The sequence below is a fragment of the Sorex araneus genome, chromosome 6, assembly GCF_027595985.1.
Source record: "Sorex araneus isolate mSorAra2 chromosome 6, mSorAra2.pri, whole genome shotgun sequence".
NCBI lineage: Eukaryota > Metazoa > Chordata > Mammalia > Eulipotyphla > Soricidae > Sorex > Sorex araneus.
In genome coordinates this window covers 15,038,366-15,056,351 of record NC_073307.1, presented here as the reverse complement: position 1 = coordinate 15,056,351, position 17,986 = coordinate 15,038,366, and the positions used below count along the sequence as shown (strand labels likewise).

At 49.2% G+C, this 17,986-nt stretch overlaps 2 protein-coding genes across 3 annotated transcripts in view; both read left to right on the top strand.

Annotated features, from left to right (window-relative positions):
* The window catches only part of TRIM36 (tripartite motif containing 36), a 39,424-nt gene that overhangs the window by 14,962 nt on the left and 6,476 nt on the right, over nt 1–17,986 (top strand). For both annotated transcript variants that reach the window (XM_055142109.1, XM_055142108.1), the window contains 5 exons: nt 1,063–1,209; nt 2,837–2,932; nt 5,922–6,175; nt 6,962–7,086; nt 15,586–15,876. In XM_055142109.1, coding sequence (XP_054998084.1) covers nt 1,063–1,209; nt 2,837–2,932; nt 5,922–6,175; nt 6,962–7,086; nt 15,586–15,876 — 913 coding nt within the window. The remainder of the gene's footprint in view (nt 1–1,062; nt 1,210–2,836; nt 2,933–5,921; nt 6,176–6,961; nt 7,087–15,585; nt 15,877–17,986) is intronic.
* On the top strand, nt 10,752–11,878 carry LOC101554855 (cyclin-C-like). The gene is made up of 2 exons (XM_012933680.2): nt 10,752–10,920; nt 11,184–11,878. Exons 1-2 carry the CDS (start codon nt 10,767–10,769, stop codon nt 11,876–11,878), a joined length of 849 nt encoding a protein of 282 aa, XP_012789134.2. The 5' UTR covers nt 10,752–10,766.

The window sequence follows — 17,986 nt, the reverse complement described above, 5'->3', positions numbered from 1 at the left end:
CACAAAAAAAAACTTTCAAAGAAAAAAATTTGCATTACATATTAACTGTACCTGTGATGATAGTTTACCGAATAAATGAAAAGGTGGGAATTAAATCTGAATGAACGTAAGTCAGGTCAGTGTCTGAGCATTCATGAATGAAAGCAAATGCATCTGGATGCTCCATTATAAAAGTTCTGGCCTCAGAGACATCCCTTTTTTGGGAATCATGTGGGTCATCAATAAGAAACGCCTCAGGTGGCGGAGAATGGGCACTGGGGGAGGGATGGGCGCTAGATCATTGTATGACTGAAATGTAGATCATTGTATGACTGAAATGTAGATTATTGTATGACTGAAATGTAATCATGAATGTCTGTAGGTCTGTAACTAACGGTGATTCATTAAAAAAAAAAAGGGAAAATAGAAGTGCCTCAGGGCTGGAGTGATAGCACAGTGGATAGGGTGTTTGCCTTGTACACGGCTGACCTGGGTTCGATCCCCGGCATCCCAGACGGTCCCACGCATACCACCCGGAATAATTCCTGATTGCAGAGTCAGAAGTAATCCCTGAGCACTGCTGGGTGTGACCCAAAAAGCCAAGAAAGAAAAAAAAGAAGCGCTGCCTCGTTCAGGTGGTCCAAGGCTCACTTGGTAAAACCCACTTTAGTCTGACAGGAGTAAACTTTCTCTTCACCAAATTTAAGGCAATAGCAGCCTCATATGTGGTGGATGATTTGAATCCTCAAACCAGAAGGGCAGTGCTGATAGAATTTTTCCACGTGGTTTGATTTTATGTTTTGAGTCGTGTAAAAGGCTCTAGTGATTTCCTTTTAAATTTTTATCTTTCTAGGGGTTTGAGGTCATACCCACTGGTGCTCTGGGCTGGGTGTGAGGCGACTCCTGACTCTGTGCTCAGGAGTGAGCCCCGGGAGTGCTTGGGCGGTGGGTGCCGAGGTCAGCCGGAGGTGGGGCTGGCACCTTGGGACTCCCCATGGACTCCCCAAGCAGGTGTCTGTGTCTGGGGACCTTCTCGGTGGTGGCCTCCCTGTAGTCACACCTTGATCTTTCTTTCTTCCCTAGATCTTAATGTGCCCTGAGCACGAGACGGAACGAATTAACATGTACTGTGAGTTGTGCAGGAGGCCCGTGTGTCACCTCTGCAAGCTGGGCGGTAACCACTCCAACCACCGCGTCACCAGCATGAGCAGTGCCTACAAAACCCTCAAGGTAGGGCTGCGGGGTGGTCAGCGCCTTCCTGCCTTGTGGCTTCCTGATACACCCTCACTCGCTGAGCGGCCTGAGGGAGGAGCTGAGTTACAGTGTCGCTCGCCCCCGAGGGTTTCCCTGCAGGGCATTCTTGTACTGATGAGGAAGGAGGTGTGGACGGGGTCATGACACACCTACACATCAGTAGGTCCAGGGCCAGCTGATGTGGAGGGGTGGAGGCGGAAGGCCAGGCTTTTGCAGGACAGTTGCTGTTTTTAAGATCATCTGTTGCTGGCCTGTGGAGTTTGTGTGAGCTTCTTGTTGTGGTGGGACCTTTATCACCTTCAGCGAAGGGACTTCTGTGCCTCAGCCCTACCCGTCGCCCCTTGAATCATCTGCGGGATGATTCATGCTCCTCTGAGGCCCATGACATCGCAGAACACCGACCACGGCCCTTGCCACTGTCACCCAGTCAAATGGTTTTCCTGCAGTCCACACGCCAGGTGGCAAGAAGACCACATCAGACATAAAACACAGAGTACACCCCCCACCTCCACACACCAAAAGTGCAGAGTACGAAAGGTGTGCACTTTTGAGCAGAGATGCAAAGGAATTCAGAGCCAGAGCTGCGCGTATGTATTGCTCACGTAAAACTGAAACAAAAGTTGACTCGCAGATTTAATCATCTGCAAGAAACCAGCTAGTAACATCATGTTTTTAATTTTGGGGCACATTCAGTGGTGCCCAGGGCTACCGCCTGGCTCAGTGGCGCAGGCTCGGAACCATGTATGGTGGCGGATCTAACCAGGCATCTGCCCTGATACTGTCTCTCCAGCCCAACAAAATGCTTTTATTTCTTTTGGGTTTTGTTTTGTTTCCTTTTTTTTTTTCTTTAAATAATATTCTGAAGATGAGTTCATCCATAAATCGGCCACCCATGGGGCCGGAGCGATAGCACAGCGGGTAGGGCGTTTGCCTTGCACGCGGCCGACCCGGGTTCGATCCCCGGCATCCCATATGGTCCCCCAAGCACCGCCAGGAGTAATTCCTGAGTGTAAAGCCAGGAGTAACCCCTGAGCATCTCTGGGTTGTGACCCCCCCCAAAAAAAAGCATAAATCAGCCACCCATTTTAATTTTTGTCTTCTTTTTAAGTTAATAATATGTATCTGCATTGTTTCGGCTCTGTGTCTCCTCTGCATCTTTGCACAAATGAGCATAACTCTTGTACTTGGCACTTTTTTGGGGGGTGTGTGTGTGTGTAGCGTTTTGTGTCTTCTCTCCACATGGAGTGTGTGGATTGCAGGAAAACTTTTGTAGTGGGTTATAGGGGCAAGCGCTATCGTTGATGTTCTGCGATGTCATGGGCCCCAGAGGAGAATGAATGTTTCGGCGTTAAAGCACTTATTCAGGGGCTGGGGCGATGGTCCAGCGGGTAAGGCCTTGGCTTTGCACCTGGCTGACCCAGGTTTGATCCCTGGTCTCTCCAATGGCCCCCCCAGCCCTGCCGGGAGTGATCCCTGAGCACAGAGCTAGGAGTGAGCCCTGAGCACTGCTTTGGGTGTGGCCCCAAAGCCAAAACAAAACAAAAAACTGAACAATACCAATTCAGCCAGGCCTGTGCTAACTTCTCTTTCTGTGTCCCAACAGGAGAAACTGTCGAAGGATATTAACTACCTTCTTGGAAAAGAGAGCCAGGTGAAGAGTCAAATTTCTGAGCTGAACTTGTTGATGAAAGAAACGGAGGTGAGTGAGACAGGGGTTGTGTCTGTCTTACCTGTCTTGATTGTCATGTAGTCATTCTTCAAACCCCAAAGGTATGAGACGAGCTGGGAGTGAGGTTTATGTTAGAGTCACCTTTCCCGGGAAATGAAAGCTGCCAGCCCTTCATCACTGTGGCCGTGCATCTGGCCTCCGGTGGCTTGTGAAGTCAGCAGGGTGAACTTGGAAATTGTTTTGTATGCTGGCAAGACCAGGTTTGCGTCAGCGTTCAGGATCGAAGTCTGTTCACCAGGAGACACGTATTTCAGCCTTCACAGGCCCTGGTGAGAGCAAAGCTGGCCACTAGCCACAATGAAATATTAGAGGTGACAAATAGCTGCAGTCGTAGGAGACAGTGTAGGGAAATCTTGCAGCAGTGCAGAGGAGCAATCCAGCTGCAGTTCCACTCACAGATGCCACCACAGAAACAGGGAAACGGGGCCTAGGGAGGCTCAGGGGAGTTACTGAACCAAGGAGGGGTGAGGTCACTTCTGTGATGTGGCTTTGACACATGTGTTGGCAAAGATTCCTCTGTATGCTTATATATCCGTGCTGCAGATGGACAGTGCTCGAGACATCTCGTTAGAGAGTGGGGGACAAGGTCCTTTCAGAGTTCCAAGCCTGAGTGTGCGCACAGGCACGCAAGATTGAACGGGGACTCATAGACCCAGCACTTCACCTGCTGGGCCCCCAACCTCGAATGTTTGGTTGGTTTTTATTTGGGGGCCACACCTGCTGGTTTTTGGGGCTCACTCCTACTGGGAGCCATATGTGGTGCCAGGGATCGAACCCAGGTCAGCCGTGTGCAAGGCAAATGATGTACCCGCTGTGTTATCGCTCCAGTCCCAAATTCCAGAGTTTTTGAATGGACATGGTTATTTCTTTATTATTAAATAACCACGAGATAGAGCATTACAAAGCTGTTCATGATTGATTTCAGTCAACTTTCCAACACCCATCCCTTCACTAGTGTCATTTCCCAGAACAAGTGTCCTAGTTTCCCTCCCACCCCTTAAAGCCACGACCAACCCCTGCCTGCCTCTATGGCAGGCACCCCCCCTCTCCATTTTATTTTCAAAAAGTAATTCACAATAGTTCATTACAGATAATATTCAAACACCCACCCCACCAGTGAGCATCTTCTCACCACCATAAGAGGGAAGTGTGTGAAAGTTGTTGTATTTCACCCTGGAGCCATTTAAGTCCATATATAAGAGAAAACAAGCAAGCATGTTAAAACCAAACAAATGTGTGCTACTGTAGGTACATCAGTGGTTAGAGTATAAGAGGTTGTGCGGCCGCAAATGCGGCCATGCACTCCAGGAAATACTGCATCACTCTTTTCTGGGAGTTTTAATTTATAGTCTCTGGATCTTGGCTGTTGATGAGATTACATGGTGCTGGGGGCAGTTTATGGGTGTGACTGCCAAACTACTGGAAAATTGGGAGCTGGCAGGGAGGAGGCCCAGTCCCAATCTGAGTAGGCTTGGAGATCTTAGCCACGGGTCCCGCTTACCTGGGTTCCTCTGCCAGTTCCTTCATGAGTGAGGCTCATCCAAGCGTGTGGAGAGTGGCCCTCTTTTTCTCTCTTTCTCTCTCTCTCTCTCTCCCCCCCCCCTTTGGGGCATTATGGTTTGCAATACAAATGCTGAAAAGTTATCATGTATATCCCTTTACCTACTTTCAACACTCAGTTCTTGCCCAGAGTGACCATTTCCAACTAGTATTGTCATAATGGATCCTCCTCTAAATTCCCTCCATCTCTCACATCCTTGTGTTTATTCCCGACATTGGCCAGCTCCCCTGGCCCGTTTACCCTGGCCTTGGATATTAGCTAAATGGACTCTGGTACCTTTGATTATTGAGGTTCGGAAGCAGAGAGAAGGCCATGTGCAGATTTCCTCTTACTCTGTGTTAGCCCCGTGGACCATGTCACCTGTGCAGGTTTGGGGTCTCTTGAGTGCTCTGTTCTTTCAAACTCTAACTGATCTCTGATTCATTGAACAAGCACTACAGACAGGACCAGTCTATGACAAAGTACAGGCATATCTGTATGTTTGGTGACTATTCATGGACTGGAATGACAGTATGGTGGGCATTTTACATATCTTTTTTAATCATCGAACAAAACCTCAGTGGTTTCTCTGGATCCTAGTTTTCAGAAGTTGAACCTTAGGCTAAGTAATATATGTAGGTCACACAGGAATCCATTACAGTTTGCTTAGGTTAATTTGAACAGAAGACATTTAAATCTTTGTGTCTAACTTAAAGGCTAGAATTGTTCAGATTTTTTTATAGCACTAGTTTAACTTTTTAAAAGAAATTAGAATAAGGGTGGAAAGCATCAAAATATTCTGGATAAAAAATAAATTAAGAAATTTATAATCATTTGCCTATGTCTCTGATTAAGTCAGTTCATTTTTTGCTATCATTTCCTTAGTGTACACATAAAGTTTGTTTTCTTTTTTTGCATGTGAGTTGTTTACATGAAGTTTGTTTTCTTTTTTTGCATGTGAGTTGTTTTGGGGGGAGTGTCAAACCTGGTCGTGCTCAGGGCTTCCTCCTGGCTCTGCACTCAGGGATCACTCCTGGTCGGGTCAGGGGACCCTGTGGGGTGCCTGGAATAGAACCTGGGCTGGGTCCATGCCCGGCGAGCACCCTGTCTGCTGTCCATCCCTTCAGCCTGAAGTGTTTTGGTTCCTTTGTCGATTGGATACATTATTTATTGGAGAGAATAAGCTTACAGAAATTAAAGTATTCTGAAATCGCCAAGGATGCCTTGTAAAAAGTTGTTCATCATTCCTTGCGATGTGAGGCCAAGTCACAGCTCTGCAAGTTTTTTTAAAAAGTCATAAAAAAGTGGTTTTCTTCCCAGTATCTGAGCTGGTTCTGTGGAATTGCGGTTCTGTGCCTGTCTGCGCGTGAAAGACAGTGTAGACGTTCGCTGCTGAGGCCGTGCTCTGTTTCCTCACAGTGTAACGGGGAGCGAGCTAAGGAGGAAGCCGTCGCGCAGTTCACGAAGCTCCACGGGCTTCTGGAGGAGAGGAAATCATCTGTCTTGAGAGCGATCGACGCGTCTAAGAAACTGAGACTAGACAAATTCCAGACTCAAGTGGAAGAATATCAGGGGCTTCTCGAGAACAGCGGGCTGGTGGGCTATGCCCAGGAAGTGCTGGAGGAGACAGACCACTCTTGTTTTGTCCAGACAGCAAAACAGCTCCACCACAGGTATTGCGAGCAGGTCCCCTAACACCCGCTGCGGGTGTGTGGTTCATGCCGGGGCATGTGGTCCCGTCATTCTCTCTCACCTTCGTCCCTCCAGCTCCTGTAGGGGTGGCATTTTCTTATGTTCCTCTCATTGCAGCTCTTTATTTTTATTTTTATTTATTTTTCCTTTTTGGGTCACACCTGGCGATGCACAGGGGTTACTCCTGGCTCTGCACTCAGGAATTACTCCTGGCGGTGCTCAGGGGACCATATGGGATGCTGGGAATCGAACCTGGGTCGGCTGCGTGCAAGGCAAACGCCCTACCCGCTGTGCTATTGCTCCAGCCCCTCACTGCAGCTCTTTAGCCCGATTTGGCTTTTTATTTTTGGTTCTTTTTTGGGGGAAAGGAGTGGTCACACTGGCAATGCTCAGGAATTACTCCTGGCTCTGCACTCAGGAATTACTCCTGGCTCTGCACTCAGGAATTACTACTGGTGGTGCTCGGGGGACCATAGGGGATGCTGGGGATCAAACCTAGATTGGGCACATGCAAGGCAAACACACTACCTGCTGTGCTATTGCTCTGGCCCCTTATTTGGCTTTTTAAATCCTTTTTTTCTTGTTTTGGAGGCCACACCTGGTGGTGCTCAGGGCTTACTCCTGGCTCTCTGCTCAGAGATCACTCCTGGTAGTTCTTGGGGGACCATAGTGGGTGCTGGGGGTTGAACCTGGGATGGCTGCCCGCCCCGCTGTACTGTCGCTCCGGTCCCTAGTATCCTTCTTCCTTAAACTGTATCTGTCTGCAGGATACAGAAGGCCACAGAGTCTTTGAAGAGCTTCCGGCCGGCTGCTCAGACTTCGTTTGAAGACTATGTTGTTAACATATCGAAGCAAACGGAGCTGCTGGGAGAACTGTCCTTCTTCTCCAGCGGTAAGTCGTCCTCGGGACGTGACCCCGCGCTGTTGGTCTGGTCCGGACACGGATTCCCTTCAGGGGCATCTTCCAGAGCATCCACCTCGGGGGGCCCAGAGTCGTGTGCCTGGACCCGTCATCCATCTCCGTGTCATGGGGGAGGAGGATTCCCCCCCCCTCGGTCGGGGTGCAGGTCTGGGAGTGCCCCGGGGTGAGTTCGAGCTTGTGCCCCTCACCAGAGGGGGCGTGCAAGACATAGCGCAGCCCCTAGCCCGGGCTCTGGCTCAGGCTGCTTCTGGCTCCAGCCCCCTCCGGCAAGGGTCAACGGTGACTCTGCAAACTGCCCTCTGAGTCCAGCTGGACTCAGTCAAGGACATTCGGCCAACCAAAGCCGACGGGGATTACCGTCACCCCATTTTTTTTTTTTTTGCTTTTTTAATTTTTCATCACACCCAGCAAAGCACAGTGGTCACTCCTGGCTCTGCACTCAGGAATTACTCCTGGCAGTGCTCAGGGGACCATATGGGATGCTGGGAATCGAACCTGGGTCAGCTGCGTGCATGGGCCCTACCCGCTGTGCTATCACTCCAGCCCAGATTTCTTTTTGAATCGGCGCACACAGCTCCTTCAGGTACAGCCCGCGCCAGCCTCCTGTTGGCACGTGCAGGGTGACCCTGGGAGGAAGTGGTCCTCCTGCTGTTGTCCTAGAAGGCACGCTGAGACTGGCCTTTTTACAAAAACACCCAAGCAGTTTCCTTCTGAGTCAGGTTCCTCCTTCCCCCTGAACGGTCCCTGGGGAGGAGAGGCTGGAGGTGGACAGAGCTGGCAGGAGGGGACGGCAGAGGCGGGGGCTTCCCCCAGCCTCCGGCTGATGCCGCTCTCGTTCCTTTCCCCAAAATTCACATTAAAATGATACGTTTCATACCTATAACCATATCTAGTATATTCTAATATATGTGACCTCCTTTTCTCTGTTATTCTGCCATTGCTCAGGTAGGGACTTGCACCCACAATGCCGGGGACTGAGCTGGCGTCGGCCATGGGTGAGGCAGCACCTTGACCCCTGTACTCTCTCTCTGGCCCTGGCGTGCGTTTGGCGTGACTCTCAGGTTTCCTGGTGGCACCGGGCCAGTCAGGTGTTACAGACTCATGCAGACGTTGTTACTGTGTTACACGTGGGGATAAGGAGAGAGACACTGAGCTTCCGTTTTCTGTTCTTCCTGATCTGAAGTGTGTGTGTGTGTGTGCGTGTGTGCGTGCGCGCGCTTCTGTAACCTGTGTAGCCTATTTCAGTGGACAGGATTATGATACGCACAAAGGCTTAGCTGATATTATAACAGCATCTCCAATAGAAAAAAAGAAAACGGGTTTCTGGAAATAAAGTTAAATGGTGATGCAGCCACATAGCAAAATATGCTACCAGGGGAGAAATAATGGCAGGGTCTCAGCAGAATTCGTGCAATAATTATCGTTTGAGTTCCTTAACTTGGAGTTTTTCTGTTTTCTTTCTTAAAAAGGTTAAGTATCATGTTTATACTAAGAAAACCTCATTTACATTGCCTGGCAACTCTGGAAGACAAATGAAAATTAATAGCTTTAATGCTTCATTGGAGTTTGTTTTACTTATCGAACTTAGAATTAAAAATACTAGGGGCAAGAAAGGGCTGGAGCCATAGTACAGTGGGGAGGGCTTTTGCCTTGTACGCAGTTCAATCCCCTGTATCCCATATGGTACTGCCAGGAGTAATTCCTGAGTGCAGAGCCAGGAGTAACCCCTGAGCATTGCTGGGTATAACCCAAAAAGGAAAAAAAGAGAGGGAGTGTGGGATAACACTGGGTTTGTCCTTTCAGCCTTGCCACAGGGAACTTAGTTTACTTTAGAGCAATGGCCTTTCTGTATGGACACAGGAAGACATTTAATATTATGCTTTGTAACTTGGGAGCTGATTGACTCCAATAACATTTACTCCTGGGCATCTGCTTTCTCAACTGAGTTGCCCTTAGTTCCTGGCACCCCAAAAGCAGGGTCCCAACAAGGGACAGAATGGACCCTGGGCAAGCTGTGAGCTACCTTGGCATCGAAATGGGCCAGGCCAAAGCGCCACACACTCAACTATAAGTTGAGAGCATGGTCATAGACAAATGCTGTCATGATCCAAAGGACCCTGCTGGGGTTAGGAAGACTAACCTGGCCTGAGGTCTGGAATATAGTGAATGTCCTCAGGAAGAACCAAACTTTAAGTCTGGTTCTTCTTACTTTATAAGACAAGTTATTGCCACTGCCACAGTCTATTTCACTTCTCTCTTACTGTGCTCATACAGAATGACATTGCTATAAATATTTGAAGTAGATTTACTACAACTATTTAAGTGGATTACTAGCTTAGAAGGAAGAAAGCAACATACCCTGACACACCCTTGTTTGGACCCCACCCTTGAGCAGATCTCCTAGTAATCTGGAATAATCTCTTTAGATAGAGATTTTTGTTAATCTCCTGGAGAAATGGTCTTACCCTTCTTTGTTGATTTGTTAATATTCAACCCACCTTTGTGTCACCACCCTATGTGAGGTCTGTATAAACTAAGACTGTGGGAGACAGCAGAGACAGAATAGGAGACAGCAGAGACAGAAGAAAAGGCAGCAGGACACAGACAGAGGAAGACACACAGAAAGACAGAGGCAAGACAGAAGCAGCAGGACACAGAAGAAGATACAGCAAGGAGAGGACTGAGGCAAGACACAGAAGCAGAGGTAAAACGGAAGCAAGGAAGAGACGGAAGCAAGAGAGAAGACACAGAAGCAGAGACAGAGAGAGGTCGGAAGAGACCAGAGGAGAGACTACAGAGACAGAGACAGAGAGACAGACAGAAGAGAGCACAGTGGCACACACAGAAGCAGAGCACAAGGAGGAGCCATCCTGATTCGTCCATACACAGCGGCTCGAGAACACGGACCTGTGAGCGGTGCGCTCGAGAGAGAACCACCCCGAGAGCCCGAGAACAACAACACAACACAACACACATCGCATCTCCCCCTCCCACAGCGCGTGCCTTTGTAATTTTTTACAAGGGAGAGAGAAGGGAGGGAGGGAGGGAGCAGAAGAGAGGGGAAGAGAGAGGAAGACAGAGAAAGAGGGAGGGAGAGAGCCCGGAAGGGAGAGGGAGAGAGAGGAGAGAGAAGAGAGTGCAGAGGACACTTGCCTGGCATGTGACCAACCCAGTTCAATCCCTGTCACCACACAGGTCCCCACAAGCACTTCTCGGTGTCACTCCTGAGCAGAGCCAGGAACAGCCCTTGAGAACTGTTAGGTTTCACCCCAACCTGCCTCCCCTGACCCCTTCTGCCCAAATACTTACTCAAATAAGTTTGTTCATCGCATAAATGAATGATTTCCAAGTCCAGTAGATAGACATCGAAGTCAGCGTAGGGGCTGGAGAGAGAGTGCGGTGGTGGGGCCCTTGCCTTTCACACCCGACCCGGGTTCAATACCCGGTACCTTCTGGTCCCCTGAGCCCTGCCAGTAGTGAGCCCTGAGCGTAGCCAGGGGTGGCTCAAGACAAAAAAACCACTCTCACTGCCGCAGAGTGGAGCCGAGGCCACCAGATCACGGAGCCCGGTGACTGGGCGGACTGGGCCTGTGGTCGCTCTGCGGGCCGTTCCACGGCGGGTGCTTTTCTGTCAGGGCCAGCTGTGTTCCATGGCAGGAAACCAGTGGCAGAGCTCCCACTATTTACAGTGGATTTTGGATAAACAGGATCTGTTGAAGGAACCCCAAAAGGATGTAAAACTTCTCTCGGAGGAAGAATATTGGAAATTACAAATAATTTTTACAAATGTTATCCAGGCATTAGGTGTCACTGTCACTGTCACTGTCATCCCATTGTTCATCGATTTGCTCGAGTGGGCACCAGTAATGTCTCCATTGTGAGACTTGTTTGTTATTGTTTTTGGCATGTTGAATACGCCATGCATAGCTTGCCAGGCTCTGCCGTTTAGGCGGGATACTCTCGGTAGTTTGCCGGGCTCTCTGAGAGGGGCAGAGGAATCGAACCCGGGTTGGCCGGTGCAAGGCAAATGCCCTACCGATGTGCTATCGCTCCAGCCCAGGGAGTAGGTGAACATCTTAAATTAAGACAAGTTATTGCCTCTGCCGCAGTCCATTTCAAGAGATTCTGTGCCAGGTATGCTCTGAAAAGCATAGATCCTGTGTTAATGGCTCCTACATGTGTGTTTCTAGCATCCGAAGTTGAGGAATTTGGAGTAGTCTCAAATACAAGACTGACTGCTGCTGCTGCTTCTGTATTAAAGACTAGATTTTCGTACGCCTTTCCCAAGGAATTCCCTTCTAGGATGAACCATATGCTGGAATGTGAATTCTGTCTTTTAGAACTAATGGATTGCTGCTTGATAGGGCATCATCCTTACAGACCTTTGCTCCAGCATGCGCAGGACATGGGCCCAGAGGACACGTTGCTTCCCCTTGCATGGAGGATAGTGAATAATACCTACGGGGCGGATCTTTGCCTCCCGCATCTTCCCTTCATGATAGCTTTAGCTTGCCTACATGTGGCCTGTGTTGTACAGCAGAAAGATGCCAGGAAGTGGTTTGCTGAGCTTTCTGTGGCTATGGAGAAGATTTTGGAAATAATCAGGGTTGTTTTAAAACTATATGAACAGTGGAAGAATTTCGATGAGAGAAAAGAGATGGCAACTATTCTTAGTAGGATGCCCGAACCAAAACCTCCTCCAAGCAGTGAAGGAGATCAGGGGCTAAATGGAAGTCAGAACTCCACCTACAGCCAATCTTAAAACATTCCGAAGAATTTCATAGTGGACCAGTTGGAAATAAACCCATTGGACAGATCTCAATGATGTCTACAATGGAACACAAACTAAAATGAATATCTTGTTTCTGACAAGTATATCAGGAGGTGATCTTATTTTTGCAAAATAAGATTTCCTTATCCAATTTGATTCTAGTACATAATTGATTAAAGTCTCTTAATTATAAAAGCTTGAAAAGGTTCAAAGGGGATCTGTAGATAGAAAGGCATAGACAGGTTGTGAATAGTATAATTATTTTAGTTTGGATAATAAAAAATTTAGCTCTTTTTTAAGCCAGGAAATAATTTGTTGAAAATTCTCTTTGGTCACTGAAGGGACTAGAAAGGACATTAAGGCATCAAGTATATGAAGAGTTTTTTTTTTACCTCCCTTTTAAGTTTGAAATTATATTTAAGGGATCAAATCTCAGCAAAATCATAGTATATTTGGGTAATGGCATTAATAACTTCAGGGAAATTCATCAAGTATCTATTGATTTTAAGATGTATTTTATTCAGTTCTTTTGGTATCTTGCCATGGAAAATATTAGCTCAGCCTAGCAGAAAAGTGCAGTGTATATAGCATACTTTGACATTTTAATTCCATAACCGTTTTTGATATGCTGGGAAATTTTTTTTTAATTCTCTTTAAAGTTATTTGCGATTAATTCATGGTTAACCAGGCATTTTGAAAGTTAATTGGATAAAACACCATAATAAAATTAAAATTTGGCAACATTTTACTTCTACTGTGAAAAGTTTTTATATTTTATTTTTGTCTTACTATGGATTTACAAATTACTCTAGATATCCTGAGCAAGGAACACAATCAGGTTTCAGGTCAGTTTGATACTGGCTATTCTTTTTTTTTTTTTCTTTTTGGGTTATACCCGGCGATGCACAGGGTTTACTCCTGGTTCTACACTCAGGAATTACCCCTGGCCGTGCTCAGGGGACCATATGGGATGCTGGGATTCGAACCCGGGTCGGCTGCGTGCAAGGCAAACGCCCTACCCGCTGTGCTATCGCTCCAGCCCCAATACTGGCTATTCTTAATTCTCATTTATGCATGTAGGATTTAAGACAATGTTATATTGATGGGATTGCTATCTGTGGAACTTAATAAATTAATCATTTTCTTCAGACTTGAAGGAGAGTGATAACTAAAATTTGGAGTCATTGGATATTGCCTGAAGGGTTATAGTTTTTTTTTTTTAATTTATTTATTTTTAATTAGAGAATCACCGTGAGGGTACAGTTACAGATTTATACACTTTTGTGCTTATACTTCCCTCATACAAAGTTTGGGAACCCATCCCTTCACCAGTGCCCATTCTCCACCACCCGTAAACCCAGTGTCCCTCCCACCCTCCCCAATCCCATCTCCCCCCCACCCCACCCTGCCACTGTGGCAGGGCATTCCCTTCTGTTCTCTCTCTCTAATTAGCTGTTGTGGTTTGCAATAAAGGTGTTGAGTGGCCGCTGTGCTCAGTCTCTAGCCCTCATTCAGCCCGCAACTCGAAGGGTTATAGTTTTTTAATAAATCATTTGTGAACACTGAATTATTAAATGTTGACTTCCTAGTATAAAACTTAAAGAATAAAAGTAAGTTCTCCAGCTGTTAAAACAAAACAAAACAAAAAAACAAAAAAAAACAAAAAAAACAGGAGCTGGAGCGATAGCACAGTGGGCAGCGCATTTGCCTTTCACAGGGCCGACCCGGGTTCAATTCTCAGCAATCCCATATGGTCCCTCGAGCACCACCATGAGGAGCTCCTGAGTGCAGAGCCAGGACTAACTCCTGAGCACTGCTGGGTGTGACCCAAGAGAGCTAAAAAAGAAAAAAAAAAAAGAAAGGAACTGTCACCATATGGCTAATAGTTAACCTTGTTTTTAAGAATCGGTGATGAGGGGCTGGAGTGATGCTAGTACTCCAGCCCCTTATGCGGAGTATAACTGTATGCGGTTAGGGAGCTTACTTGCGTGAAGCCAACCCAGATTCGATTCCTGGCCCCCCATACGGCCCCCTGAGCACTGCCAGGAGTGATCGCTGAGTGCAAAGCCGGGGGTAAGCCCTGAGCATTGCAGGGTGTGGCCCCCAAACCAAACCAAACCAAACTCCCAGCAGAGTGACTGTAAGTGCTGAAAGCCCTGTGTCTGTGTGTCTGTATGTGCCTGTGTGCGCCTGTGTGCGCCTCTGTGTCTGTGTGTCTTCATCTTTTATATTACAAATGCATTTATGCTTAATAAAGGTTTATTTTCTTTTTCGGGGGAGGGGGCATGAGGGGTTTGGGTCACACCTGGCAGGACTCAGGGGTGTCTCCTGGCTCTGTGCTCAGGACCCACTCTTGCTGTGACTTGGGGGACCATATGTGGTGCCAGGCATCAAACCCAGGTCAACAAAGTGTACGGCAAGCCCCTTGCTTCTAAACAGAATATTCGCTTTCCAAGCCCCTCCCCTGATCTCCCACCCCCCTTTTTTAAAACTCTGTTGTAGTAAGAACATTAAGAGGTTTAACTTCCTTTTTTCCCTCTCCTGTTTTTGCTCCTGGGATCTAACTGGACCTCAGTGGGTGAGGCCCGAGCCTCCCCCCCCACTCCTGCCCCTCCATGTCCCACTCAAGTGCTCTGGGATTGCAGGTCTCCAGAGACGCCTCCTGCTCCGCTGACCTTTGATTGCTGTTGATGGATACCCCCACCCCCGACACAGCCAGCCCCTGGCACCCCCTGTTGGAGGGGCTGCGTCTAAGCAGACTCACGGGACGAGCCTGGTTCTGTGCCTGATTCTCACCACTTACCATCGTAGCCTCCGTGTTCACCTGCATTGTGGCATATGACAGGATTGCTTTTTTAATTCCTACAGGATAAAACAATAATAGGAAATTCCTGGGCACAGTGGCCACTGTCAGGTATTGTTAGAGCGTCATTTTTTTAGATCGAGAACAGATTGAGGCTCTGAAGTAGTACTATTTAATTTAATTAATTAATTGATTGATTTCGGGGCTTTTTGGGCCACACCCGGCGATGGACAGGGGTTACTCCTGGCTCTGCGCTCAGGAATCACTCCTGGCGGTGCTTGGGAGACCCTATGGGATGCTGGGGATCGAACCCAGGTCGGCCATGTGCAAAGCAAACACCCTACCCGCTGTGCTATCACTCCAGCCCCGGGTAGTAGTAGTTTCTCTTCTTTTTTTTTTTTTTAGTTTTAATAATTTTAATGTAACAATCAAGATAGTATTTCCACACATTAACAATATATGTTAGTGAGATAGTCTGCTTATATTTAGTCTTCAGAATCTGGCCCTTATTTTCCTCCTACAGTCTCTCTGAACTTGAACCAGGCACATTTTCAAGTGTTCAATAACTGCGTGTGGCTGGTGAAATCTCAATAACTAGCATAATAACTAGCATACATGATTCAAAGTCAACAGATCACTGAATGCGCCATCCCTTCCCACTTCAGTGCCAATCTGCTGCTCTTCTTTCCTGCCATGTGGCCTGATTCTGTGACTCTACCAACTTTCTCAGTGTTTGAGACAGCCTCGACCAATTGATCAGGCAGTTGGCATTGTAGCACTGTCATCCTGTTGTTCATGGATTTGCTCGAGTGGGCGCCAGTATCGTCCCCATTGTGAGACTTGTTACTGTTTTAGTATTTTCACATTGCTTTCCGTTTGCGGATTGTTCCCGCAGGCATAGATGTGCCCGAGATCAACGAGGAGCGGAGCAAAGTGTACAACAGTGCTCTGATCAGCTGGGACCACCAGGAGAAGGAGAAGGCGGACAACTATGTCCTCGAGTACCGCAAGGTCACCAGAGATGACGAAATGCTGTCCTGGAATGAGGTCGAAGTGCTGGGCACCAGCAAGGTCATCTCGGACCTGGAGAACAACTGCCTCTATGCCTTCCGGGTCCGCGCCTACAAGGGCTCCATCTGCAGCCCCAACAGCCGGGAGCTGCTTCTCCACACGCCCCCCGCGCCAGGTACCGTGGACGTGGGAATTGCATTCTGTGTTTTCATTTTTAAAAACTTTTTTTTATTTTTTTGCTTTTTGGGTCACACCCGGCGATGCCCAGGGGTCACTCCTGGCTCATGCACTCAGGAATTACTCCTGGCGGTGCTCAGGGGACCATATGGGATGCTGGGATTCGAACTCGGGTCGGCCGCGTGCAAGGCAAACGCCCTACCTGCTGTGCTATCACTCCAGCCCCCCCCAAAAAAACCATTTTTTTCTTAAAAAAATCAGTGATTTGCAAAATAGTACCGCAGGGAGGGCGTTTGCCGTGCACACCTTGGGTTTGATCCCCGGCATCCCGTCGGGGCCCCCAAGCACCCCCAGGAGTAACTGCTGAGTGCAGAGCCAGGAGGAACTCCTGAGCATCGCTGGGTGTGACCCAAACAAAAAGCCAGCCCGAAACCAAGAAACCAAGGTACTGATAGTCGAGTGATTGACACCACTCCCGCCACCAGAGTCAGTTTCCCTCCGCCCTGTTCCCAGAGTTCCTCCCCCCCCCAGCCCCCAGCCCAGTCCGCTGGCCCCTGGTCAGGCCGTGACTCCGGGGTGGCGGCCTAGATCTCGTGCTGTTAGTGTTGCTGAGTCTGCTCTGATCGCTGGCTCTCCCCTCGCCCATGTCACTGGCATCACTGTGGCCCTGGTGCCTGCTCGCCCGGGACTGCTCCAGCTCTTGACACGGGGAGTTTGAAAGCCATAAAATCAGGCCTGTTGGGGAAAAGAGGAAGTTCCCCCCCCCCGCCCCTCTGGGTTCTTAGTGGGCTGGTTAAATACCCAACAGATGCAGGCAGGAAGGAACAAAGGCGCTGCCTGTGGAAACTCCACAGAAAAGAGGATTTTTCTCTTCTCAGTTGGCCAGTGAGACCAAATGGGAGGAATCGGGATCTGGGGATCTGGGGTTTAAGGAGAGTGAAGGGGATCCACATGGGGGGGACTCATACGCCAAGGTCATAGGTCACATGTGTTGTAGCTTCTCCCTCCCTCCCTCCCTCCCTCCCTTCTTCCTTCCCTCCCTCCCTCCCTCCCTCCCTCCCTCCCTCCCTCCCTCCCTCCCTTCCTTCCTTCCTTCCTTCCTTCCTTCCTTCCTTCCTTCCTTCCTTCCTTCCTTCCTTCCTTCCTTCCTTCCTTCCTTCCTTCCTTCCTTTCTTCCCTTCTTTCCTCCCTCCCTTCCTTCCTTTCTTCTTCACTCAGGGCTTGCTCCTGGCTCTGCATCCAAGCATCATTCCTGGTGGCTCAGGGTGGGGACCCTGGGAAGTACAGGGGATAGAACCCGGGTCAGCTGCAGACACTATCTCTAGTCTCCCTCTGCCTCTGCTTAACCTTGGACTCCGTTGAGGGAGTAGTGGAAGTTTCCAGTGATTAACCCCAACTCTGAATGACCCCTGTGCGACAGGGCCACCTTGGGCAGGGCCTGTCCTAATCCCGGGAGCGGTGTCTACAGCAGCGGCCCTGGTGTCTGCAGTGGACGCAGTGGGACGCCGCTGTGGGTCTCTGAGAGAGCCGAGCGGTGTCCGTGCTGGGCTGCAGGTCCAGGCAGCCTTTCCTGCCCCCCTGGGGGCTGAGAGCAGGATCGCGTTCTTTCCACGGGGATTATCTGGGAACAAAACAAAACGGGCCGGGAAGGCTTCCCAGTGCCTCACTATGGGATCAGAGCAGCACGCCCATGCCCGGGTCCGTTTCCCGTGGTGTCGAGCTACGCGCAGAGCTCAGGCAGTTCCTAGGACGTGTCTCCGCGGGGTGGGGCGAGATTCCCAGTTCCCACTTGTCCGGTGACACGAACTCCCTGCTCAGCCTCGCCGTGGTGGCTCCCGGGGTGGCAGGGTCGCGTCCTGCATGCCCGGTGCTCCTGCCGCCCAAGACGAGGCTCGCCAGGGCCCTGGGCGCTGCCCACGCCAGCGTCTCGGGGACCCGGGCACGAGGCCCCCGGGTGTGCAGTGCTCCGTGAGCCGCGGAGCCCGCCCCACTCTCAGATCCCCTTCCCCCGTCCGTTTTTAGTGACTTCTGTCCCCGTGTTTGTGCTCAGCCCTTTCCTTCCCCTTTTGGCCCGCACTGCACGGCCCCCGTTTTGCTCCTCCCGCACG